The 27,751-nt window shown below is 47.7% G+C and overlaps 2 protein-coding genes across 2 annotated transcripts in view; one reads left to right on the top strand and one right to left on the bottom strand.

Annotated features, from left to right (window-relative positions):
• The first annotated feature begins 868 nt into the window (after window positions 1-868).
• Window positions 869-9,930, top strand: LOC135809511 (meiosis-specific protein MEI4-like). The gene is made up of 9 exons (XM_065322874.1): window positions 869-1,451; window positions 3,047-3,151; window positions 4,478-4,796; window positions 5,521-5,631; window positions 6,304-6,387; window positions 6,746-6,861; window positions 7,211-7,349; window positions 8,290-8,391; window positions 8,812-9,930. Exons 1-9 carry the CDS (start codon window positions 1,395-1,397, stop codon window positions 8,991-8,993), a joined length of 1,215 nt encoding a protein of 404 aa, XP_065178946.1. The 5' UTR covers window positions 869-1,394; the 3' UTR covers window positions 8,994-9,930.
• Window positions 9,916-27,751, bottom strand: part of LOC135809501 (lysine--tRNA ligase-like) — an 18,966-nt gene continuing 1,130 nt past the window's right edge. Inside the window, exons 3-14 of the mRNA XM_065322864.1 lie at window positions 24,589-24,754; window positions 23,654-23,747; window positions 23,354-23,430; window positions 22,764-22,867; window positions 22,298-22,423; window positions 21,903-22,022; window positions 21,203-21,263; window positions 20,660-20,761; window positions 13,037-13,376; window positions 12,594-12,720; window positions 11,826-11,969; window positions 9,916-10,410 (exon numbers count right to left, since the gene is read on the bottom strand). Of these exons, the coding sequence (XP_065178936.1) occupies window positions 10,270-10,410; window positions 11,826-11,969; window positions 12,594-12,720; window positions 13,037-13,376; window positions 20,660-20,761; window positions 21,203-21,263; window positions 21,903-22,022; window positions 22,298-22,423; window positions 22,764-22,867; window positions 23,354-23,430; window positions 23,654-23,747; window positions 24,589-24,754 (1,602 nt within the window). The 3' untranslated portion in view covers window positions 9,916-10,269. The remainder of the gene's footprint in view (window positions 10,411-11,825; window positions 11,970-12,593; window positions 12,721-13,036; window positions 13,377-20,659; window positions 20,762-21,202; window positions 21,264-21,902; window positions 22,023-22,297; window positions 22,424-22,763; window positions 22,868-23,353; window positions 23,431-23,653; window positions 23,748-24,588; window positions 24,755-27,751) is intronic.

The raw sequence follows: 27,751 nt of genomic DNA, 5'->3' as shown, positions 1-27,751 counted from the left end.
GTCCCTGAAACGAACATGATTCATTTGGGGGGGGGAGGGGGGGGAGCCAAAATCGCAAGTCGACCGACACTGTACATATGACTTCTACATGCATGCGATTTTCGTCGTCCAGCATAGCAAGCTGCGTTCGTTTCAGAGGGAGGGGGGGGGGGGGCGTCCAAATACGAAATGAACGATGTTCGTTTCAGGGACGACAGAAAACTTTTGCGACGACCCCTTGTATTATTTATGTTGATTAGCAGCACATGTAACAAAAAATAGTATTACTTGTACTTCGAAGTATGCGAGGGCCTTCCATGATATTCCAAATCCTTAATGGGCCTTCCTGAAAAACGATTCCACAGCCTTTTTCGATTACGATCCGGAGAGATTCTGTCAATAAAACCCATCGGTCTGGCTTTCAAATGTAGCAAGGCCTTTCAGTGGCTAGCTTGTGCCTATCGTTTTTGGTTTGGTGTCTTGTACTCATCTCATAGGCTCAGTTGAATATTGGACCTACAAGTACATGCAAGACTAGTACTGACGGCATGCAGGGATCTTTCTCCACTTTCAGTTACCTACCAATTACATGACATGTGATGTACATTTTACAGTACCTGGTCAGGCTCCTTCCACTCCGGCAGTTTGGTGATCTTGAAGACCCCAACACATCCGCATATCCGATGATCACTCAGCCGCAAGTGCCACTCTGACTCTGTGCCAGGCTAGGCTATGAAACGATGGTAAACACTTTTGGTACATGCCTGTTACAGTCATGTAGTACAAGTAAACACTTGTGCTTCCGTTTGTTGTCGCTGTAGATATTTTTTCACTGCACTCTGAAAGCAGTGCGAAGCTGATCGTTGAAGCTCCCCCCCCCCCCCCCCCCCCCCTTTGGGCCCTTACACACTGTCACTGGCCTCGACAGTGGATGCAGTTGGCAGAAGCCTGAAGCAGGGAATGGTATGTCTCGCAGACTCAGGTCCGATGGAGCCCTTCCACTTTTATGACACAAACGAGGTCTAATACTAATGCCGTTGGGAAAGATTGATAGAAACGCAACAACACAGTACAACAGTGCACGTGTACCCAAAGGCTCCAAAGCCAAAGGAAGTAGCATTACCGGTGGATCCGTACATTGTACGTCGGAAGCAGGTTCTTATCTGGACTGCTTGCTTCCACGCCACGCCGATTGAGTTGCCGAGCTGAACTCAGGATCCGGCACTGGCGTTGTTGCTGCACGATTCCCTTGTCGAAGTGCTTGCTCAGTCGGAAAGAACACCGGACGTATTACTTGAGCAGCTGCGGCCAGAAAGGGTCCGTCGTCCGCATAGTACCATACCAGAAAATCCGCACTGCTCTGCAAAACGTGCGAACTTCGTTGTACACACTAGCGCTGGAAGTGGCTGAGAGGAATGGAAGCATCGGGCCTGTTCACGCCTCACCAGATGTTGGTGATGAAGATTAGCGTGGTAAGACATACCGGGTGTTCTGCAGTTTCTGCTACTCTCTGCTTGAAGTAGTAGTGTTTCATCAACTCCTTTAGCACCATGCCTGAGATATCCACGGTGGCAGATGCAGCAGCTAGAGGCGAACTGTCACAAGCAAAACTCCATAACTCTGGTTGTGTTCAGTGGTGTTTCTCCACGTATATCCGGTTGTAACGAGGATGTGCGAAATACTTACTTTTCACACTTGCTATTATTTTGGAAGAGGTTTCTTGGAAAAAATGCCAAGCTGGGTCACACAGTGGGTGTATATGGGGTTGTCGATTGTTCGATGCTTGCATGTACATGTACATGTAGATCTGCAAATGTCCAAAGTGCCATGGTTTCCTTTTACGGATCTTAGATCTTTGGTCAAGATCAACATGCAGAGGAAAACGTTTTCCTTCCTATTCGTCTTCGAAGGCGAAACACTTCGGAGCTACAATAGTAGCTCGAACGAAAAATGAAGCTGCACACGACCGCCAACATTCTTCACTTCAGCAGCTAGCTCGGGGCAGGACAAGAGTATCACGACCTTTGCCCTTTGAACCTGTACTGAATATAAGCTATATAAGGCTTGTACAATGGCCAAGGAACATGTTTACTCTTGAGTCTTGTTTGTACTTGTGTACACCGGTATACTCAATTTGCGGACAGCATGCTGTTTCGTTCTTTGTGAACTCCTCAGCGCAGCACATAGGTATTCAATGTGTAGCAAGCAAAGAGCAGCGTTTGCTTTCATCATGTATAGTCGAGTCGTTGCCAAAGCAATCCGACCCGTATCCAGGCCATTTCCATTACATCACATCCAAAAACCTTTCCGGGGCCGCAGGGGCTGCATGAGTCTTGGCGCTGCGTTCAGCACACAGATCGGATTTCTTTGGCCACAGACTGCGTTGCTTTTGCTCCTAAAAGAAGTCTCTCCCGCAAAAGACACCCCAGTGAGCTGTACAGTTGTGCTCGGCGAAATCCGACCCAGGGTGCAAAACTGAAAACCTTCACCGGTTCCTCTTACAGCGTTGTGTTTGTACAGGCAAAGAGATGGTGAACAAAGCGTTGTTGCTGTTACTCAGAGTTTCACGCGTTACCGATCATCAGACAGCACAGTGTATAAAGGCTTTGCACCTATAATTTATATGTGCTTTGAGCAACCTCTCGAGCTGCTACAAATCTCTAGTCTCTGTCTCTGAGTGAGTGCCACTGTAGTTGTGCATGTGTACGGCCAGCTGCATTCATCAGGGCTTCAATTGATCAAGGGCCGTGCACCTTTGGGAGCTGAAACTACATGCATCCACTTTGGGTTGGATTTCACCCAGGGCAACGGTATAATGCACTACTACCTGGTAGCAAGCACACTTGTGAGGGGGGGGGGGGGGGTATATAGGGGCTACTTCAAGAAGTATGTATGTTATGGGAGGGGGGTGGACTGCATGTGTGGGTTATGTATTATTGATTACAAGCAGTGTTTAGCTTTGCTGCACAGTGCTGCTCGATGAAATCCGATCGCGAGCGCTCGCGCATGTGTGTGTGTGTGTGTGTGTGTGTGTGTGTTTGTGTATGTGTGTGTGTTGTCATATTAGGCAGTCGCCATAATACGCTGCAAGCCAGCAAAGACGTCATCGCGGCAGTTTGCAGAGGAGCTTGCACACCAGCACAGGGAGAGCGAAGAGACATGGAAAACTCGTGTAAGCACTACATTAGTGTACAGGCATGATCATGTAGTTGCACAGCGCCACTCAATGAAATCCAGTCACGTCACTCAAGTACGCGCCGGGCATTGCGCAGCCCTAGACCTGCGAACACTGGGCTGCGAAATGGTGCGAGGCGCAAACGTGAGTGACGCGACTGGATTTCATTGAGCAGGACTGTACATCATGGAAGGGCAGCTGAATATTCTGCCAGAGCCAATGGAATTCAACCCTGACGCTATGTGGCTACAACAAGCTCCCTAATGGATGTGCAGCTATGACAAGGGCATACATACATCGCTATGATGAACATCGGCCTGGATGCAGGACTATCTGATATGCGTGGAACTTGATTGCCTCTGACCGAGCATTTCACATTTAGACAAAACAGAGTAAATTTTCGTGTCCGTTCCCAAAGGGAACTCACGACGGCCGCTAACACCCGGTAAACCCTAGCGGCAGATGCAGCGCCTAACTGTGGGGGTGAGGGGATAAGTCTCACAACCACTGGCACAAGTGCTGAGAAACCCCATTAGCCGCATCCATCCACATTAAATGTAGATAGTTGTAATCTATAGCTATCTCGCCGTAAAGTGAAAAGTAAAATGTTGTCTTCGCTCTGGTGGGAACTCACGACAGCCGCTGAGCGAACGCAGCACCTAATGGTTGGAATGAGGGGATAAGTCTCACAATTACTGACACAGATATCACACATCTCACCGTAAGCTGGTATCACATTTCAAGACAAAGAGCACACATATTTTTCTTATTTACAGTAGTAGCTCAGAGTGGGGATGAGCAGTCAGATATGCATATGTTTTATTACCGTAGAATCCCGCGGATACGCCCATGGGCGTATCTGTTTCACAAGGACATTTCGGTGGGCTTATACAAGAACATGGGCTTATACGTGGGCATGGGCTTATACGCCGACACCAAAATTGTGCTATTGAAAAGTACCGAGGAAGTGAGAAGTACATTGCTGAAAACCACTGTGCAAACAAAAGCAACCGATGATTGTGTTGAAATGTACAAAAACAAACCTACATGTACTACGTACATGGTCCCACCTACAGGCCCATGGGCTTGTACGACGAAGCTTTGTGATGTTCGAACTAACCCTGGGCTTATGCGCGAGCATGGGCTTATACGCGGAGGGGCTTATCCGTGGGATACTAAGGTATATTTTATTTTTTCACTGACATTGCAGTATGATACCAATGCTACTTGTACATTGCATATGCATGTGGGCGTGTGTGCATGCATGCCTGTACATGTATGTGCATATGTGCATGTGTGTATGTGTGTGCATGTATGATCCAGGCAAGCAGGCTGGAAGAGGAGGTACTGCACCTTCGCCAGCAGCAGCTGATGCCATCTCTCCCTGGACAGCAGCAGCCCGAGCAGCAGCCAGAGCAAGCCATGGACAGTTGTGGCGCGGATGCAGGGTTGGAGACATACTCGAATGAACAGTCCAACCAAGGCGGCACTCCGACTGCACAAGCACAAGCACGGGGGCAAGGCTTGTCGGCATCGCAACGTGACACACCATTGCCAGTGCACATGCACATGCACGGCAGTGCAAGATTGTCGGATGATGCTCAGCAGGCGTTGCAGCAACACTGCGCTTTCCTACTCGCATGTGAGTACAAGACAGTCAAGTGCATCACATATAGACTATTAGTCATAGCATGTAGGGAGGTGGCACAGGCGAGTGCATCACATATAATTATAGTCATAGCTGCATGTAGGGAGGTGGCACAGGCGAGTGCATACCTGCCGACCATCCCGATTTGGCTGGGACCGTCCCGATATCGAGGGTGGTAATAGGCACCCAAAAAGTGCATTAGCCGCATGCCATTGTCCCGATCTCAGGTTTGCAAAGGTTGGCAGGTATGTGAGTGGAAACTGAGACGACGTGGGTTTCGTTCTCAAACTGCTCGTTTCAGTTGCCCGCATGACAGGGTCGATTTATGCCATCCAAGGTCTGGGCCATGTGCGGGTACAGCAGGTCATGGCCGCTATTGCGATCAAGTGTTGCATGCCCCACGGGTCAATTGAACTTCCGAATGCGGCGTCAAACACAGTGCATACAGAGTGTACTAGAGTTAGCAACTGGTGTAGGTGACACTTGAAGGGCTATTCTTGACATCTATGGAATTGGAAACAGATATAATTATGGTAAGATCCATTTCCTTTTTTTAAAAACCGTATCTGTGTTAATATTAGTGTAGTGCATGATCCTTTTTAGGCGTATTTTGTGTGTGTGCGTACATGTGTGTGTGTGTGTGTGTGTGTGTGTGTGTGTGTGTGTGTGTGTGCATGTGTACATGTGTGTGTGTGCATGTGTACGTGTGTTTCTGCAGTACAAGAAGCTGGTAGCCTGGCAGCTTGGAAGGAAAGCAACGGCGGGGCGAGTGGTCTTGGCGACAACTTGGCGCTGACGTTCCGAGAAACTGTCTTCAGGGTTACACGAGGTACACACACACACACACAAACACACACGCACACACACACACACACACACACACACACACACACACACACCAACATCACAAGAATTGTAGGTGGACCATGGCAATCATGGCATTTCTACAGGACTGCTCAATGCAATCTGATCGTGTGAGTCAAGTAAGCGCTAGCTAGGCGCTGTGCAGTCAAGTAAGCGCTAGCTAGGCGCTGTGCAGTCAAGTAAGCGCTAGCTAGGCGCTGTGCAGCCCCAGACCTGCGAACACTGGGCTATGCACTAGTGCAGGGCTGGGCTTGACTCACGTGGCGCACTGTACATTTATACTACTGTTTGGTCATCTGAAGCACAAGATCCGGACCATTACCGGTACGTCTATTGTCTATTGTGCGAGCACATGACTAAATGCACACACGTTTGCTAGCCTGTCAATTAGTACAATGAGCTAGATCGATTAGCCCGGCGGTTTGAAAACCTGGTCATAAAAATGAAGAGCTGGAAGTGCGTACATTCTGGGGGGCTATAACAGCTTCTGCCTTCACTTTGAAATCGACGGCATTGAACTCCACAGATGCTGACAACAAAATGTGTGCAATCAAATTAAAGGGAATTCTACAAGTAGATGAAATTGCGCATGATTGAGTGTGCCTAATGTATCCTCTTTCCTATTTGTGGTGCACAGCCCTGTGGAGGAATATGGACAGCTACCCCAGTAATGCAGTGATTCCACACGAGTTACTACGGAAGGCCGTGAACGCGCTCATAGGTACGTACGGGTCCTTGCATAGTGGCACGGGTATCCACACCCCCCCCCCCCCCCACACACACAGTTCAGTCAGATAAAGCAGTCCCGCTCATTTGAAAAATGGAAATGTAGGTTTCGGACCTGCTTCTCCAGACAAGTATATTTTGCCATGGTATACCTGTCCTAAAACTGGGCCAAATACTAGTACATGTGCAAAAGGCAACACTCACTACCATGCAGCAGAGCCTTGAGACTAGTAGATGTGCAGAAGGCAACACTCACTACCATGCAGCAGAGCCTTGAGACTAGTAGATGTCATTTTGAGTGAAACTCATGTGTGAAAACGGCCCTGCCCTGGTGTCTGCCTTGTTCACTGCAGCTAGTTTCGACCTTTGCACTGAGCAGGATCTGCAGGAGGCGATCGCTGGAGAGCTGTGGAAGCTGCTGCAATGCATGATCAAACACATGCTGAACAACACGTCCAGTTTCATTGTGGTAAGGTTGAGCAAGTAGACACATACATGGGCATGCTCGGTGAATCAAACAGCCTTCATAGCAGCAATGCATCCAGGGCTGAGGTGAATGTGCAGCGTTCAGGGATGAGGCATACGTCGAGCATCAGCATGCAATACTGAATGTACAGGCTTGCCTAGTCATGACACTACTAGTACTACACAGAATAGAAGCCATAACTATCTATCCTAGGTGAAACACTGAAATCTGCATTCATGTTTTGATCAGCAGAAGAAGTGCCTGTCGAGATCCCAAGCATACTCCCAGGTGAAAGCAGAATGCTCTTCTTTGTTTGTTTGTTTGTGCTCTAACATGTTCCTATACACTGTAGAGAGGCAGTCAACAAGTTCAGCTATCTTGGTGCGTCAGTCAGCTGGGCATACATTTACCGGCGCTGACGCTCGACACGTGTACAACACTGGTCGACCATCTCTGTGTGCAGCTCAACACATTGAAAGAGCAGAGCAATGGTATGGTAACTGCTCGGTGTTAGAGAAAGTCTGCTCAGTTCAATCACACTTTGGAGTTGTTTTAGTGAATTTCATCAACCCCGCATTGAAAGGCACCGTGTTTTCGGAAATAAGCGCTGATCTTTTAATACCGCATGTCTGAAATAACAAATAAACACCATATCATTCTAGGGCTCTTGCGTGGATTTTTCAAATAGGATGAAGTGTTAGGGCTTGCAGACTACTAAGCGCCTCTGCCTGTATTGCCTAAAATACGGGAACTGATGGATTTTCTCGCAAGCATTCGTTCTTGCTGCGCCCCCCACAAGTGAGCTAGGCATTCTAACTGTACATGCACTGCTGTTGAAGGTGATGGCTTCCACGGTGCATTGGCTGCATCAGAGCTTGCCTACCATACCTACGTACGGCTTGATTACCAAACGTATCGTGATCGCTACATGAACGTACACACCTGATATGGTCCAGGTTTGCACTGGAGATGCCATGCACGCGGTGAATACCGTATTATCTCTAATATAAGCACAGTCTCTAATAATAGCACGACTCCAATAATAGAACACCTTGGGGCGGCATTCAAAAATTAAAGTGCTCAGTCTCCATTATAAGCACACTGTGTAAATTAGTTATCTGTACCGGCGAAAAAAACCCCTGAAATGTGTGTGTCTGACATGAATTTGGCATGGCAACATGCCTCTGAAATGAGGTTGAAATAATAATGGAACAGTCTCCAATAAAGGAACGTCTCCAATAATAGCACGGGGCGGAGGTACATTGAAAAAATAAAGGACCGTGCTTAGAGATAAATTACAGATAATACGGTAGTAGGTGATTCCTCTGTTGGAACGACATCAACACACGCATCTCAGCTAGAGTTCACGCATACAGCTAGGTGTTAATCTCTCAGTGTTGCTCTGCTCCTTGTGCTATTACGCTACTACAGATGTTCTCAATGTTGATTACGAGCAGCTGGATCGTGCTTTCTACTGCTGCAAGGCGCTGGAAGACCTTCTAGCTAGCACGGCACACATGCTGCCAGAAGCAGGTGAGCTGGAAATAAAACCACATGCATTTTTGCTGCAGCGCCAGCATGCACAGCAGGGAGTTGTAAAAACACCTACAAGTAATCACGGTGCCCCCGGTGTGCGTGAATTATTTAAAATGTTGTGCTTGCCTACTATTGTGTATGCTGTGCCAGCATGCACAGCAGGGAGTCGTAAAATTATAACTTACTAAAAATGCCAAATCACGATGTGCGTGAATGATTAATTTTTTTTTTTTTTTAAATATTGTGTTTGTGTCGTTTGTATTTGTAATGTGCATGTGCTTGTGAGTTTGCTGTGTCCAGAGGCACAGCAGGGAGCCGGAGACGTAAAACACTAAATAGTTACGACACAATGGTGCGCGTGATTTTCTAAATATCGCATCATATGTGCATGGGCTTGTGTGCGTTTGCCGTGTCCAGAGGCGGTGTCCATGAGCCGGCGACTTGACGAGGCGGTGGTGGCGGGGGAGCTATGCGAGCACTTTCCACAAGTGTCTCATTACGTCTGGAGACTGGAGGCGCTGCTCACTCAACAGCTGCTGGCCGCCGACCAACACATGGACACGGGTGACAGCGTAAAGCAGCCAGCACACGGCCGGTAGATGTATCCGACCTGAAGTGAAAAACCGGCGCCCTATACCAGTTCTGAATTCATCACTGTATTCGTACATGTGCACGTCCAGCCGCATCCGTGCCACTTCCAGGGCGTCAAGGTCCGTGCGAAATGTGGGTGCTAAATGTGCACTTTTGGTCTGATGTCACCGAGCGAAACTGTACAACTAGTCATGAAAACACGCCGCCGCCGCAGTGAGAGACCGAGCTATTCCATGACGACAGCACATTGCCTAGGAAGCGATTTGACAGATCAAGAATTCTAGACTGCAGGTCACTTCCAAGCATTCGCAAAGAGATCAACGTTCTAAAAGTTCTTCATGATGGCTATCAGAAATCCGCAGCTGTCGCGTCGAGCAATGAGAAGAGACACAATGTCAAGTCACTTGCTCCTTTCCAAGCACAGCAATGCAGACGGGTAACTGAGTATCACACCACTAAGTCCTGCTGATGCGTGTGTTCTAGCGGTGGTGAGCGAAGCGGTGGTGCAGTCGCAGCCCAGCTAGACATGAGAAGCTCGCACCGGTATGTGTGTGTGTGTGTGTGTGTGTGTGTGTGTGTGTGTGTGTGTGTGCACCTGGCTGCCACATATATAGCCCTACAGTGTTTGAATATACTGTACATACACACAGTACCACAGTCGTCCCTCTCTAATCCGGCACTCGTTTATCCAGCACCCTTGCAAACCCGCACACTTTCTGGCAAAACAGATTTTTTCAGTTCATTTTCTACGCTTTAATCCGGCACTTGAATTCCGCCTCCAGCAGCGGTTTTCTGCAACAAATCACTCAAACTGTACATAATTCGATTTTCTAATCCAGCAATTGCACATCGCATACTGTCAGGGACCATTGTAACATACACAACACATGTAAGAATTCTCACGTGTTCAGCGCCACGCAGCAGGCATCCTTTCCAAGCTTTGAATGAGTTCTTGAAATAATATACGAGTACACTCGCAAAACTATAAGTTATCATGGTTTTATGAAGGAGCAAAACCAAGCTGGAAAAAAAGTTATCACTACTTGGCTCAGGAAAAAAATTAATCTCGGCTTCCTGAAAACTCCTGGCAACTTAACTCTCTCAGCGCAGCAGAGACATGCGTGCGCCAGAAAGCCTGTATCTCCACTTTCACGCACACGGCGCACGCACAAGCACACCTACCACACAAGCACACCCACCCACTCACTCACCCACCCACCACACACACACACACACACACACAAAGTAACCCGAAGGTGCAGCACGTCCAATGTAATTATGTCCCTACTTGGCGGCTGCTTGGCCGTTTGTTGCTGCGGCTGCTTCTTCTGCCTCGTCTGCTGCCACTGCGGCAGCCATTGCTTCTGCAGCGTGCTGCGCCTCTGCGGGTGTTCTCGGCTTCATTGCCGGGAAGAACAGAACCTCCTGCAACATGGAAAACAAATCAGGACCAGAATACTAGTCAGCACATCGTACATAAACATACTGTAGCGGACATTGAAATCCGTTGAGAAGTCAAGCGGCCACGGGGCGCTGGCCTTGCAGCCGCTGTGAGCACTGTCAGTGTCTGTCCATTTTTACTAGGGCTGAAAGGAATATTCGAATTATTCGAAATATGCAAGGCGGAAAAAGAATATTCTTCGTTAAAGTAGAATAGGAATATTCGTAAATGTACAGAAATTCGCCTTTTTGACATCGATCAAGCTTATTTGGTGCAAAATATAAGTAGGCTTGCCTCTTTCGATGTGTTATAATCAGCAAGACAAATGATTTTTCAAATATCTCTCTTGCAATTGGGGTGTATGCCAGTTAATGGTCTATGGTTACCATGGATAAAACTAGGTATCCATGAAAATTGCATGGTTTAGAATATTCGGAATATTCTTCGTTTCGCATGTATTCGGGAAAAGAATATTCGTTCGCTTCATTGAGCATTCGTTTCAGCCCTAATTTTGACAGTGTGTACATGAACTACAGTGCAAGTGTGGGCTGAAAGCAGTAAGGGTACCGGCCCCGGTCATGCCATTGGATTTCAATCAGTCCACGACAGTACGTGTATGCATGCACGTGTGTACAGTACAGTCGGCGCTACCAAACCAGCACACTGAACGTATGCCATGCACACAGTCCTATAGCCGTGTGCCGAGTGAGAGTGAAACTCGACATCAGAAGTAAAGCGGAGATGCCGTTCATTGTGTGGCCTGCTGGCACAGATACAGAGACTGGTCCTGATCGTAGGACAGAAATACCGTTCTCATACATACATGTAATATGTTTTTAGTTTGACAGCATATTACAAGGCGGTGGAACACTGTGTTCGGAAACAGTGCTCCTTACTACAACAATCCACGGTTGGTAGCGCCCCGGTCTTGCGACCATCTGAACCATATGGGTGCTAGACCCGGTTCTAACCCTCAGGGGTTCTACCAACCGTGGATGGTTGTGGTAAGGGCCACTGTTTCCAAACACGGTGTTCCACCACCTTGTAATACGCTGTCAAACTAAAAGCGTAGTACAATACAAGGTTTATCTAATATCATACATGTAGTAGTACAGGTAAGCTTTGTTTGCTTGAACAACATGTCACTATTAGTTGACAGCATGTTACAGTGAACGCATCTGTCACCGAACGGCAGGTCTACAACTTTCTTCAGTACAGGGCGTGTGCTAGTTGAGGGCGCCAGCTTTGTACTTTTGGTCGGATTTCAGTGAGCGCAACTGTAGTAGCACCCGCCTGATGTTGCCTGCTGACAAAGCACTCAATGAGCACTTGCAAAAATGTTTCCACCACTGATCACAAAGCACAACACAAAGCTACAAGAAACGGAAGTAAAGCGTACCTTGATGTTGTTGGAGTTGGTGAGGAACATCGCCAGGCGATCAATACCCATTCCCCAGCCACCTGTTGGTGGCAAACCATACTCGAGAGCCGTGCAGAAGTTCTCATCGATCATCTGCGCTTCATCGTCACCAGCCTCTTTGTCCTGGATGAGCGAGAGAGAATAGAGATAGATAGATAGAGAGAGAGGGGAGGAGGAGGTTAGGTGCTTATTCGAGAATTGACCCGGCAGTTTCCTTTCTCATGCACACAGCATGTTAGTCGACCAGGCAGAATGCCACCGATACAGGTCAGTGGAAAGCGAGCCAAGACTCTGCGGAACGACATTGCCCTTGGGCTGAGTAACACTGGACATAGTCAGCAAGCGGGAGAGCAACTTCACTTGGTATCATGCCTGTGCACTTATTTCCAGTACACCTACCACTGTCCATGGGAAACAGAGAAAACCGCAGGGGCATCAATTTAGGGTTATAATTCAATGCACGGTTTCGCTCCTGCTCTTGTAGTAGTTGAGCACTTTCATGTGGGGTAGTGCCTTTGCTGTTCGCATTACGCAGAGCTCACCGACTTGTCAGTTTGAGCACCCTGGCAAGGTATGTTCAGGCCTGGTTTAAATATGGCTTTGGAAGATGTTTTTCATTGCTATCAGGTTCGGCCTCCTGTTCTCTGTGCTTCGCTGATGAGTTCACAAGGGACGAAACCGTTCTGTCCGCAGATTGCGTACTGCACTACACAATGTAGACAAATAGCACAGTGTGATAAAACTTACAGCAGCTTGCTGGGCGAATCGTTCCCTCTGTACCAGTGGGTCGTTCAACTCCGTGTACGCATTGCACACCTCCTTCTGACACACAAACAGCTCAAAACGTTCCGTCAAGCCAGGCTTCGACCGATGCCTACAGCAGCAACAACAGCAGTACATGCATGTTAAAACAGATCTCATATCACAACACAAGAACTGTAGGCTAACCAATAGCATGGAACCACATGGCTTGGCAAACACAAGCAAAGACATAGGACCAGAAAGGCAAAGCAGAGAAACTGGAGTGACAAGATGGGGGCATTCTTTGACAAAGAAAGTCAGAGAGAGAGAGAGAGAGAGAGAGAGAGAGAGAGAGAGAGAGAGAGAGAGAGAGAGATAGATAGAAAGAGAGAGGAAGATAGAGAGACACACACAGACACAGACACAGACACACATACACACAGCCTCACCATTTGGAGAGCGGGCTCATGACGACGGGATGATTGATGATAAAGGTCGGACTAATACACTGCACTTCCAAGAAGTCTCCGACAAGCTTGTCCAGCAAGCGTGCAGCAGTCAGTGGCGGGGAGCAATCGACGTTGTTCTTGGCGCAAAGCCTCTTCAGCTTCTCTATGCTCTCGGGCGTGTTGAGCTCTTCGGGGCTCGGCAGCTTGTCGCCGAGCACCTTCTCCAGCTCTGCCATCATGTCAATGCGGCGGAATGGTGGTGTGAAGTCAGCTACCATCTCCTCTCCGCTACTGGTGTGCCAGGAGACCTTGTATGCACCGGTAATCTTCTTCACCATGCCTTCATTGTCAAACAACAAACAAAAACAGAGAAGGCAGACCGTCGCACAGCATGCACACACACATACCACGGCTGTTATGCATGCATAATCCAGCGACATTATGTACGGTACGACATTTTCCCGTCGCCCCAGTGATCCATGATGCTGTCGTACGCGACCTTGCTGCCTTTTTCAAATCTCTGGAAATATTCGGCAGGGTTTCGCATATGTTTCTGTCGATTCCAGCCGTTTTCTACGCTGGATTCGCGAAGTCTAAGCGAATTCACCTTCCTGCCTTCAAGCTGCGCAAGCAGATATTTTGATCGTCAAAATGCGCAATGGGAAAGTGAAGTTACGATCTTTTTCGTTTCGTTCTTCCTCGTCGTGCCGGCCATTGGCGTTTATCAGAATTGGCTCACATTCGAGGCTTCCTCCTAAGGGGTGCAGAATTTTTGGCAGCCTTCACGCCAATTTTCATTGAAAGCTTTGTCCTTTTCCTACGTCGTAGTTATATTTTCATTGCCGCCCAGATTATCGTTTTCGTGCCCAAGTCGATTTGCGTGGCGTACTTGGACGTCAATTGCAAGTGTTTGCTGAGATATGCAGGACGAGTGGAGGTGTGTTCTCCTGCCACAATGTCTAACGAAGACCCCGGTTTCGTCCGCCATAGGAGGGATCCGTGCATGCTTCGTTCTGGATGTTAGCAAGTACAAATCAGGCATGCATCCAATGAACATTTTTTGAATTTCATGCTTTCGAAATGTATGTAGAAACAGGACATTGTGTAGTGATTTTAAATGTCAGAGATGCAAGATTCCCCATCTGTCTGAGACCTTACGTGTAGACACATAGGCATGGGTTTTTTGTATTACTAGTGTTACTGCAGATTTAGGCCACGCACAATGTAGTCTTTCGACGATCCTGCTGAAAAGGACACACTTGCATGCGTAAAGACCATACTGAAATACTTCAAGTAATTGAGCAACAGCAAACGACAACCATGATGCAGCTTATAATTATATCTTGCACTACATCAGCACTAAGCACAGCATGGCACTCAGGACAGGGCCGCAGCCGCTGGTGATGGCCGTACCCGGTTTTACCACTCTCGGCGTTCATGATAATTACATGTAACATGTTCAATATGCAAATGATTATGTGGAACACTAATAGGCTATCCTCGTACACTCCTCACTAGAGTCCCTCCTAAACTGCTTTCTTCTTTAGTGAGGACTACTGTACAAGCTGCATTATGCAGAGTATCTGTTGCTACCGGAGTGTGTAGCCGAAACAACCAGGTCATTATTCTGATGCGAATAAGATACACAGCATCACGCATCTTCATGACCGTGCCATTCCTATGGAGCTGGCTCAGGGCTTGATGGCAATGCAGTTCACCTGCTGAATTGACAGATGTCCATGAATTCATTTTAAAATAACAAATCGGTCAAGTGAGAATTAAAGTCGGCAGGAATAGCGCAAGCTCCCACGTAGGGAGCAACACACAATTCCCCAAGTATCGCCGAAGTCGCATCAACCTCTTCTTCACATTAATTACAATACGGCGAATTAAATCAAAGCGGTAAGAAGCTAAATAATTCTGTGACTTGAAACAAGCATTGATAGAAGAATAACACCTATAGCAGGTCCATGTGCTTTAAAAGTTGGAGACTGGAAGATATCCTCTATTTGTACACTAACAACACCAACATGGAAGCGTTGCGGGCAACCAACTCAGCCGTGCTATGACACTTGATGATGTATTGTGGTACTTTGCTTATCACTGCAAGCCCACTGGTTGACTTGATCATCATCCATTGCTTCTTTCATGACGAAGATCAGCAGTGCAACTGTGGCAATAAATATCACCGCCTCCAATGCCGCACTTATTGGAGGAGCACATTCTACTGGAAATGAAACACTTCAATGTTCAGTTAGTGCTGATCTGGAATAGTATGGAGAGTAGGGTGGTGAAGGGTTACACGCAAATTGAACATCCTGGCCGATGAGCACTGTGGAGCATGTGCAATGCAGAAACTGCTGTCCAATAGTATACAGAATCTGATTTCCAGCAATCCTAAAATCCTCACATTGATCCCAAGGTGAAGAGCACACGCATGAAGAGACGTACATGTAGCTGCTATGTCATCAACTTTGCGTTGAGAGAGTAGCAGACGATCGAATTCTATCCTTCTCCTTCGCCAAGATGAATTGCAATCAGTCTAACGATTTATTTGTGCTCTTTTCTTATGCACGGAAATCTGGCTGTAAGCTGTCCTCAGGGGAGAACATGTTCTAGAATAAGAGCAGTGGGGTTCCATCTGTTCACGTCATGATGGTAGTGAGTCAAGCAAACGTGCCCCCTTCTTGTTCCGAAGTTTCAAACACAACTAATTCCATGATGCACTACATTACTAGAATTTATTACACTGCATCGTCTTGAAAACAATTCCTGTATTGACTCCAGGACATACTAACTTCAGTACTTCGCCGAAGGGAGGCTTCCAGGTCTTGGTAGACTTATTCTCCTCCAGCATGGCCTCATACGACCTCTCCAAGGCACGAATCCATCGCCCCAAAAACAAAAACTTTCTTCGATAAATTTGAAAAATGTGCAGAAAGACTGCACGAGTCGGCACGCTGTGCGTACGCGAGCTGTTGCGATGCGGGTTGCTACGGTACGCCGCCATATTGATTAATGTCGCACTCGGAACAGCCGTGATACACACCTCAGACATGCCCATCGCGGGAGCGATGATAGCGAACAGCTATGTTTTAGACATAGCAACTTGTGCTGGGATTACACCATCCAACAGCTTGCAAGGCTGATGAATTGACCGCCACTATTTTTAGCCTGGTATCCACCACACAGCTGTTTGAAGTGACTTTTTCTGGCCAGTGAATCCCTATTTTTCATTTTTCCATTTTTTTCTTTTTTTTTCTTTTTTTCTTACACACACACACACACACACACACACACACACACACACACACACACACACACACACACACACACACACACACACACACACACACACACACACACAATCATCATTTAGCACGCGAACGTACACCAGGAAAATAGAGGCGGGTATGCTTCAACAGATTGCATACTTGAAACATTTACATTTTATACAAGTCATCCACAGATCATTATGAGGTCACCCAGAATTAATTTGTTGTTTCGGGTCACCCGACCAACCACAATTTTTCACCCGACAGCAAAATGGTTTTTTTTTTGGTCCGAGGCATTGCGCATGTACTATATCAAAAGTACATAACCCCCAAGAGTGTACAACTCTAGTCTATGGGGTCTGCGACGGCAGAACTTCACATCACGTGGCAAACCTGTACACATTATTTGCATTCTGTGCAGGATAGCAAGAGTATAATTATAAGCCCCCAAGAGTGTGCAACTCCTGATACCCTTTCTATGGGGTTCGCCGACAGCGAAAACTCACATCACTTGGTTCAGGGTCCCAGTTGTACGTTTCCAGCCTGTTTTTAGCAAGCAGCGGAGTAATAAAAAAGCACTCCCCGACAGAAGCTCACTGCACGTATGCAACTCGCCAGCATAATCATGGCAGATATTCGGATTGCGAGCACGCTAACCTTAGCTGTACGTAGTACAAAACGTACCTGAGACAAGTGATGCGAGTTTTCGCCGTCGGAGACCCCACATGCAGAGTTGTACACTCTTGGGAGCTTATTTACCCTTGATGATAGCAAGAGTACATAACCCCCAAGAGTGTGCAACTCCAGCTATGGGGTCTGCGACGGCAGAGCTTCACATCACGTGACGCACCTTTGACCTTTCTGGTTAGTAGCGGTGTTCACGTGCAGAAAAAAAAGCGAGGCCAACGCTACAGCACGGCGGTAGGAAGCCGTGATCGTACAGTAGACTGTGACCTGCATGTGCAGTACGTACACACCGACTATGTACATGTACTAACTGTTACAGTCCTGCTCAATGAAATCCAGTCGTGTCACTCAAGTTTGCGCCTTGCATCATTCCCCAGCCCAGTGTTCGCAGGTTCAGGGCTGCGCAACGCCCGGGGCGTACTTGAGTGACACAACTGGATTTCATTGAGCAGTACCGTTGTACCGGTATGAAGCACATGGTTGTAGATGCTCGATAGTCACTTTCTCGTCAGTCTCTTCGAAAACAATATTTCCTCATTGTTCCTCTTCAAAACTGTGTTCCAGATTGTGATTGTAATTCTCCGAGCTTCTTGTCTGGCATTTTCTACCGCATGTGCCTGTGCACTTTTGGTTAGTCTGTGAAGCGTGTAAATGGAGCTACCAGTTCAGGAGTGCCTTGAGCTGAGAGTGACGTTGAATTAGAAGATAGCACGTGCGACGGCGATCTCGGCGGAACTGCTGAGTCGTTGACCGACTCTGTAACTGCATTGAAATGCAGTACTGCAACTGCTAGTTCTGCCACTAGCCAGTCGGCGAAGAAGACACGACGAGCCAACAAGTCAACCCTTCTTAGTGCTTCTGACCGTAAGAGGATTGTATGAGAGGATTGTATGTGAGCTTGAGAAAGCGAACATAGATGGAGGGGCAATTCCAGAAATTTTAAACTTGCCCAGGTCAGGTCGAGAAGCATATGAGCTGCTTTCCTTGTAGAAGCGAGTCACTGCTGAAAGATGAACATGTGTGGATCGACATTGTGGACCTGCTATGTTCGAAGGACGTGCAACGGTATGGTTCCTGCTGCAGTGTCTCAGATAAGTACCAGACGTTTCAAGTGAAGTTTGATTCAGCAGCCATGGAAATCTTCTCTCACTCCTCTCTATGTTCACTCTCTGTGCTAACTTGGGATTCAACTATTCCTGCCCCGTGACATGGCTTCGAAAAGGAATTCTGGTCGAAACTTAATTTAGTTGTGGATTTACCCGTGTGTGCGTGAGCCATGGTCTGCAGCGTGCTTATCGTCTGAATAATGATGACCGATGTCAGGGGCGTCACAGGGTGGCTGGGAGTGGTACGACCGGGGGTCGGGGGGTGTCCCCCGGAGAAAAATAAGGATTTTTCGGCTAACAGGCCACGTTTTAGCACTCTACAGCCACAAAGGAGGGTTCCCCTAGTACTTATTAGACAACCCCACTCCAGCTCCAAAAACATACTTCTCATGGATTTTTGGTATTTTCTGTACATCGTAGGTAGCCAAGCAAGGCAAATGGAACCCATTCAATGATTCAGGGCCATTGCCCTCGAAAAAATCGCAAAATCCGAAGTACAAGCGTGCTGCGCGTTCTAGCGCCAGCCGCTATGCAAAAACGTAGATCTATGTCGTGTCCTGCAAAAGTCTGCCGCGTCGCGTACACTATGTACACGTCCGCGTATCCGGTCTGGACAGTCGCGAAGTAATTATTTTAGTTGTTTTTAGAGAGAGAAGAAGATCCTTTTTTTTTGTTCGGTGGGATTGAAAGATCGGCCAGTGGACCGGAGAGCTACAACAATGGAAGCAGAAGAAAGCGCTTGCGGAATCTTCTCTGTCTTCGTGGCAACAGGACTTTAGTTTGCGAGAGACTTTCGTCCTGTCGTTGCGGACGAAATTCTTGTTGCTGCTACCAGAAAACTCGGGGAACGAAAGGATCGTAAATCGTTATAATATAGGTGAAGCGGGTCGTGTCGGTGAACAGCTGCAGAATATTCTGCCGCCGTGGAGCAGCAGTCCAAACACTTTTCAGCTTCGGAGAATGAAGCGCTTCCCTTTTCCGTTGGCAAGCACTGCGTTCGCGGGTGTAATGCATTTTCGAATCCGCTTGCAGTAGATCGTCAGGAGCCAGAGGTACTAGGTAGGTGTCGTTGTGGAAAGAATAATTATAATTATTATGTTGTAGCTGACAAGTGACATACATGTAGTGTCTCTTGACGTGCTGATCGCCATTGTAACATGGTAGATCTTGGAAAATTATAGTTCTGGACCCAGTGATCGCCGCCAGCTCAGCTCTGTTTCCGTCAAGTTTGCAGTGAATGCGTCCGTGAGGAATCCATCGTCTGGTTGTCTCTAACCGTGACTCCAACCGCCTATCGTAATGGATAGCCGCCTGGAGTCTTGGGCAATAGCTAGCTGCTAGTGCTAGGCATCAAGTGTGTATGCTCCTTGCAATGAAAGACTTTTAAAAGTAACAGTTGCAATGTTTTGTACAAGTCCGAAGATCCTTGCATTTTTTTATTGCTTTTTCGGATGAATTGGGTGGACCATCCTGGACGAAAAGTGGTACGACCATGGTCGTAGTGGTCGTACCGTGTGTGACGCCCCTGGATGTGCGGTACTGCTAGCGCTAGCTGCTGGGACCTGGCAATGGTGCAGCAGGTTTGTTCAACAGTGTTTGACCCGACCTCAGCCCCCATCACAATTCTGTAGTCCTATATGCAGCGAAACGCACGTACAACGTTTCTTCGGGGCCGCATTATCAAGGTCCACTACAGGTCTAAAGGAGAAGATGCGGAGACAAGAAGCGAGGTGAACTACCGTCAGCGAGGTGAACTACTTGATGGAACAGCATGACTGTTACCGTGATGGACGGAATCCGATGGAAACTGCCACATTCCTTTGTCCGTTATCACAGGGGACGTTTCTGGGGGCAACGTGCCCCAAGATCGATGTATGTGGGCAGGACTGCACGGTTCTTTTTATGTTTCATTATTGTTCACCCAACTGGCTGGACATGGCTTTTCTCTTCTTCATCTTATAAATGTCATGTATCTGAGTGATTATATCGCTGACAAATTACAAGAATAATTATATTCGTGCTGGACTGAAGACCTGGGCGTTGGTGGGTCTGGCCCGAGTGGAAGGATAGGTTCTTTCAAATTGTCTGTTCCGCTTTTCCGTCTCACTTCCCCAGCTCATGACCTGCCTTCCTATGAAGTAGTTGGGATTTCCAGCACATGTTCTAGTACTTCGAAGAATAACTTCCTGAGGCCAGACAGCATCAAGGCCAGTCGGATTTCATTGAAGAGCTACAACACTCGTGATACGAAAGTGCGCGACTTATCGCAAGCACTGTAAAACCGGAAAGTCTAACAACCAGAAAGTTAAACGTTTCGTAATTTTGGCATGATTACGTGCAGAAAGTGTAGCGATGGCTACCTGGCCACCCATCTGTATGCGCATCTTTACACAGACATCTAGCGATAACTTTTTTTTTCTCTCCAGATAACGAAAAATAATTGGTGGTTAAAACGATAGACTTTGTGACTCGTTAGACTTTCCGGTTTTACGGTGGTTAGTACTGAACATTGCAGAGACGCAGAGACGCATACGCATGTACAGGCATGGACTTACCGGAGAGCAGTTTCTCGGTGATCTCCATCAGGTCGTGATAGTCGGCGTACGCCATGTAGAATTCACATGTGGTGAACTCCGGGTTATGCGTCATATCAATGCCTAAATATCAACAACAACAACAACAACAAAAACAAACATAGACACAAGTGGTACAGGCACATACACACAGAGACACACACGTGCACATACACAGGCACACCCGTACACATACGGGCAGCAAAGAGTCAACGACCCTTTCACAAAGGACACAATGCCGTATGCCGTAATGGCGCTAACACACACACACACACACACACACACACACACACACACACACACACGCACACACACACACACACACAAGATCAGCTGTAAGTGGTCAATGTGCACCCATGCAATACCACATGCAGACTACAGAGAATGGGAGAGAGAGAGAGAGAGAGACAGAAAGAGAGCGAGAGAGAGAGAGAGAGAGAGAGAGAGAGAGAGAGAGAGAGAGAGAGCGAGAGAGAGAACGAGAGAGATTGCAGCAAGAGCAATACACCAGTTCACTCAAAATACCTTCGTTTCTAAACTGACGACCGATTTCATAAACACGGTCCATTCCACCGACAACCAACATCTGCAATTCAACACACATGCACACACAAGGACACACACACAGGGGTTGAACAGACTGGTAACAGCGAGAGATCCTCTTGTATCTGCAACACAACGTAATGCCCTGAATCTGCAATGGGACCTGGTGAAGGAGGTTGTGACAATCCTGAAGCCGCTGCAGGTTGCCACTACAGCCCCGAGAATGGATTGCAACCCGTCCGTGCTCTGTGTGTGTGTGTGTGTGTGTGTGTGTGTGTGTGTGTGTGTGTGTGTGTGTGTGTGTGTGTGTGTGTGTGTGTGTGTGTGGTGTGGGTGTATAATCTTCCATGACCTGATCACCCAGCTTGCGGTAGTCTGAAAGAGTACCCGCATTATTACAACTACATGTACAGTTGCGCTCACTGAAATCCGACCCAAAGTGCAAAGCTGTCGCCCTGGACCAGTTCCGATTACATCATTGTATTTGTACATGTGTACGTCCAGCCGCATTCGTGCCACTTCCAGGGCGCCAAGAGCGTGCTAGTTGAGGGCGCCTGCTTTGCACTTTGGGTCGGATTTCAGTGAGCGCAACTGTAGTAATCAGTAGGACGTGATGGCAGAGGAAGTCGTTACATACTGCAACACAGTTACACTACTGTCCAGCAGGCATGCTGCTACTCACCTTGTGGTACAGCTCTGGGGCTACTCGCATGAACAAGTCCATATCCAGGTCGTTATGATGGGTGACGAATGGCTTGGCTGTGGCACCGCCAGCAATCATGTTCATCATTGGTGTTTCAATCTGGTACACAGGCACACATGCATAGGGACACACGAACAGAGGCACGTGTACACACACACACATATTCTCGTGCACACACACACACACACACACACAATCTTCAGAACACGGGCACATCCAGTTAAAATGTGAAACATGGCGAACGGCACATGGAAGGTGCACAAACAGCAGCTGCCATACAACATGATCCAATTGACAACCTAAGCTCTACTAGCTGCAATATCAGGCACAAGTTGACGGCCATCACCAACACACACGGCAGTGAATTAACCTACCTCAAGGAAGCCAAGCTCATCCAAGAAACGGCGTACATAGCTGACAATCTGAGCACGCACTATGAACTTCTGCCGCACGGAGTCGTTCATGATCAGATCTAGATAACGCCGTCTATACCGGTATTCCTGTCAGCATACGTCACACGTGTACAAACGGACGCACACCATAGACACACACACACACACACACGCACACACACAGTGTCACACACCCACACCCACACACACACATCATGCAAGAAAATAGCAAATGAAGCACAGAAGTGAAGATCTGCCCATGATCTTGCACCTCCGACGTACTAGTACATGACCGGCTAGCCACAGAAGAAAAGATATACAATCATGTGCATGCAAGTGACAAATCACCCTGAAAATTAGACTGCACGTACACATAGGCACACACACACACACGGGCGCGCACGCACGCACACACACACACACACACACAAGTCAACGTGACAAGTACCTGTGACTTGAAGCCATGGAAACTACCGGGCAGCTGATGTAGACACGGGGACAGCAGCTGAATCGTCTGAGGAACTATGCTCAGCTCTCCAGTCTTGGTTCTCGCTATACAGTACAGGACAATCGGGCATGAAGAGAGTTTAATGTTCCATAAGCGTACCGGGACTAGAATATACAATGCACAAGAACTAGCAATGATGTCGACGCTGGGATAGTGCAGACAGCCAACTGGTTCAAGCGTGCGCGCGTGTGTGTGTGTGTGTGTGTGTGTGTGCACGCACGCGCGGGCGTGGGTGTAGAGGTTTCTTCCAGAGCTGTTGTAAGAAAAAATCGGTCATAGCTGACCCCAAATCTAAATCACTCCACAATCATCGTGCTCGTTCTTACTGCCCAGTGAGCTCGTTCCAAATGTCCGCCGAAATATTTAATCGCCACTATCAGGTTTTGTGTTACACAAGCGGTTAAGTGATAGCAGTGTTATCGGGCGAGAGTAGGCCGGCTCAGTCCAGCTAGCCTGAAACAAAGCCGCAGGACACCATCAAGACTCCTAAAATAAACACAACAATATCAAGCCAAGCGAAATTGACTCACTTGGGATGCCTTTAATACCAACGATATCTCCTCTGTGAAGGATATTGTGGATCTTAGCAAAATCATCCTTAGTAAACCTGAAACATCCAAAGCCAAGCCAGGATACAACAACAGAACACGGCGACAGTCAGTACAGCGAGTGGTAAAATCTCTACTTGTGCGACACAACCAGGAATGCAGCAAAGAAGCATGAACATAAGCAAACGATGATGAACGCAAGCACACGCACACACATACACACACATATACACACACACACGCACAGAAGTAATCAAAGACAGAATGGGGTTGGTGGCTTACATCGCATTGGCCATGACCTGGATCTTGACGCCTTCTGCTCTCAAGTCATAAAAGATTAACTTGGAACTCATCAAACGCTTGGCATGAAGACGACCTATGTCCAGAAACACCACAACAGAACAGAGAGACGGGCATTTAGAAATCTTGGTTCAAGTACACAGGAAAGCCACAGAGCCATCGTCATACCAGAGACATTACAGCCTTCTGGGTTTCTTCAGCGTGCACAAGAGAAAACATGCTGTCGCATGGTAGTTCAAGGATCAGCAATGAGGATACAAGAGTCTATCAAGCTGACACAAAAGGCGCGGACCTTCACAGATCACCTGCCTTAAGACACCAGTCGTCATAGCAAGCAATTCAAGAGTTTCAACATAGATATAGGCCAGTGAAAAGAGAAGGACATCCAATCAGTTCCCATGGAGACTAGCTTTCCGTGCACCATGGGTCGGTTACGCTGGAGAGGTTTGACTGCAATCAAGAGTACATGAAACCCAGAGCGTGCAGCACTGATGGGTTGCTGTCACGGCGGAATTCCGGGATTACTGCTGATGTAGTGCGTACAAGCAGGATTCCAGCAGGTCTCTTTCTGCACAACTGCATGCAGCTCAGTTGTACGCACTACGCCACATCCCGCCTCAGATCTGCACCAAAATATGATGTAATCGCGGAATTTCGCCGTGACAGATACACATGCAGAAAAAGTCAGAAGGTGCACACTCTGGGTTTCATGTACCCTTGCTGCAGTAGAATCAAGCGGTATAACAACCTGCTTGGTGGCCACCTGAAAACCAGATTTAACACTACGCGCACAACAGAGGCACTTCAGAGCGGCAGCAATGGAGGGTACAAAACACGCAGCCACACACACTCACGCTGATCACATAACCACTCACGCCAATCACATGACCACCAACACTAATCACATGACCACTAACCGGCAACAGTGCACGTTTCGCCCTCGCGCATCTGCCCGGGCTCGATGTCACCATATTTGGAGATGTACTCGGTCAAGCCAATGCTGACGTGAAACTTGTGCGGGTAGGGATGCATGTCGGTATTCTTCAGACCTTGGATACTCTCATTTCGCATACAGAAGTAGTCCTATCGTGAAAGCAGAGAAACCATACAGAAGCAATCCTGATACAATTGAATACAAAATTAATGTCTGTGTATTGCCGACTTCTTCCGTTCAACATCCATCTCCGCATCACCACCATCGCCACCACCATCACCATGCGCAGCATCATCACCACCAGTGGTCAACATCTCACACGGACGAAGGAGACGACTACGAGAAGTTGACCGCTGGTGGTGATGGTGGTGATCGGGATGATGATGATGACGACGAGGAGCCGGATATACAATTGAATACACGAGGAGAATCACAAGCTCTGACAATTCCGATTCTCCCAAGACCAGAAGGTGGCACTGTAATATAGAGCCAGAGACATTTGCCGGGAATTTAATTTCGTCGTTTGCGTCCAGACTAAATTTAATGAAGGACCAGACGTCTATTTGCGTAGTCTTTCAGCATATTCCAACACATCCGTAGATGATAATTTCAACCAGATAAACTCCATTAAAGGGGAAGTTAAGGCAAAAATTAAAATTTCACCAGTTGTAGTCTTCGGGGTGCTGAGTCGAATGGTCTTGGTCCGAGAAAGCTGAGACGCTCCCTTCCTACTTGAATCCCAATCGAACTCGCGCACTTCCACCGAAACTGGGTGACTGCGCCCTACTAGATGGGGATTTGTATGCAAAATGTCACTAAAACTAAAAGCGCCATTTCGTTCGTATAAAAGCATGGATGACCGCGATTGGCCCATATGTTGTAGTCTTTTGGACGCTGAGTCGACTGGTTTTGGTCCGAAAAGGCTGCGATGCAGCGTTCCTCCTTTATTCCCAATCGAACATGGTTGAACAAGTGGTCACGTGCTCCTGGGTACCCAAATCACCTGGTCACCACGCCAGCAGGCGACAACTTTCACACCAAGGTTCAACTCGAGTTCAACTCGAGTGACAGGACTGCACCCAAAAAAGGTCAAACAGGCTACAGTAAGATCGGGCGCCGAAGAACGCAGGGGCTCGAGCGCAGCCTAGGAAAGTTCTTAATTTTTTGATTCTAGCCAGACCGTTCTTATTCACACGCGCGCGGCGAGTCGAGTGACGTCATGACGTTTGTCATGTACATGTACATGTACATGTACATGTAGATTGTAGTGCAATGTAGTACTTCTAAACTAGTGGGTGTCGTAAATGGGAATGACTGTACATGTAGCAGTTACTGTTTACACGTGTACATGACATGTACTCACCTCCCATACATGTACAATGTAGATCTACGTACAATGTAGATCTAGTGTTCTTAAATCTGATAATTCTAGCCTGGACTGTTCTTAAATTTTGCCGGTTTTCCAGCCTGGGTGTTCTTCGGTGGGGTGTTCTTCGGCGCCCGATCTTACTGTAGTAAGTTGTACCCTGCAGGCACGGTGACCAGGTGACTGGCGTACGCAGGAGCACGTGACCGCTTGTTCAACCATGTTCGATTGGGAATAAAGGAGGAACGCTGCATCGCAGCCTTTTCAGACCAAAACCAATCGACTCAGCGTCCAAAAGACTACAACATATGGGCCAATCGCGGTCATCCATGCTTTTATAAGAACGAAATGGCGCTTTTAGTGACATTTTGCATACAAATCCCTATCTAGTAGGGCGCAGTCACCCAGTTTCGGTGGAAGTGCGCGAGTTCGATTGGGATTCAAGTAGGAAGGGAGCGTCTCAGCTTCCTCGGACCACGACCATTCGACTCAGCACCCCGAAGACTACAACTGGTGAAATTTTAATTTTTGCCTTAACTTCCCCTTTAACCCTTTACTGTCCGGTTAAAATGTATACAAGCCCACGCAACCACAAAATCTGAAACTAAAATTAGACTTAACTTTGGTTTGATTTTGACGATTTCCACGATCTTGGGCATCCTGGAAAGGTCTTGACGAGACGAACGCAATGAGCCCACACCCGGCGCCACAGGATGCACTGGTCCAGCGCTGCAAGCCAGGGAACGCGCAAAAGCGCTGAGCTCACGCTCGAGATCGATCTCAATCCACCATGTCACCCCTGTTGCTCGTATCGAGCTCAAATATTTTCGTAGAGACTCCCGGGAACCTACTTTTGAATTTGAATCGGTGTAGCCTTGCCAACAGGTGACGTAAACAGGGAAAATCCCAGCCGTCGACATGCGCGTCGCGCTCTGAACGCACATTTCCCGGGACCAGAATTACGAGTGTGATAACTCAGCAACCGCTCTTCGTATCGCTTCGGGAATTGTTCGAGGCGACAGCTGAGACTTTTCTCTTTGATCTACATATTTCGATCTTTCCAAAAGACCTAGATTTGAGCAAGTTACGATAATTTCAAAATACCTACCCCATCAATCCCATTGGATCGATGCTTGTATGTACGGACAGTTAAGGGTTAAAGGGGCACTCCGGGAATTCTTTCGGTGGTGTGTCTCTTCATGGGGGCTTTATATGGCCCCCAAGGAATGGGGAATCGGGAAAACTAGACCCAAAAAGTCGATATAATATGAAGCCAGGGAGGGCCAAGTTTGTCTCCTCTTTTGATGGTTGTGATGACGTCACGTGTGATTAGTATTCAAATTCTCTGCATTCGAAGATCTTAGTTGTTTGAATTTTCTGGTGATGAAGAACGATGTTTGGTCGACATTCCCACGCTTCACAACTGCGGACATACTCTAAGGAACCTGAAGGACCCCCTGAGGTGCCCCTGGTAGAAGCGCAGCCTGATGAGGGCCAGGAGATTGGAGCCGACGACTTCACTGGTGCGAGTACGAGGATCCCGAAATTCTCTATACGCCGTGAGGCATATGGTCAGAACAGGTTTGTTTAGACAAGCTGACGCGAAGTCGGGGTGATGTGTAACGCATGTCAAAGGGCTGTCAATGCTAACAGCTGCAGCGCTCTCTCGACAGCGAAGGTAATCGACTGCCCTCTGCATCACCCCACATTTCTGGCAGGAACATCAATCGTTATTTCCTTGTCGACCAGTGAAGTCGTCCGCTCCAATTTTCTGGCCCTC

The sequence above is a fragment of the Sycon ciliatum genome, chromosome 1, assembly GCF_964019385.1.
Source record: "Sycon ciliatum chromosome 1, ocSycCili1.1, whole genome shotgun sequence".
NCBI lineage: Eukaryota > Metazoa > Porifera > Calcarea > Leucosolenida > Sycettidae > Sycon > Sycon ciliatum.
The sequence above is the reverse complement of the archived record's forward strand: the minus strand, read 5'-3'. Positions and strand labels throughout refer to the sequence as shown.

What these genes read in the sequence shown, in the direction of transcription:
- LOC135809511 (XM_065322874.1), top strand. Translation starts at nt 1,395, where the DNA reads ATGGAAGCATCGGGCCTGTTCACGCCTCACCAGATGTTGGTGATGAAG. An exon ending in AAGAGACATGGAAAACTCGT is followed by an intron (nt 3,152 to 4,477) that starts GTAAGCACTACA and finishes TGTATGATCCAG; the next exon opens with GCAAGCAGGCTGGAAGAGGA. An exon ending in CTGCGCTTTCCTACTCGCAT is followed by an intron (nt 4,797 to 5,520) that starts GTGAGTACAAGA and finishes GTGTTTCTGCAG; the next exon opens with TACAAGAAGCTGGTAGCCTG.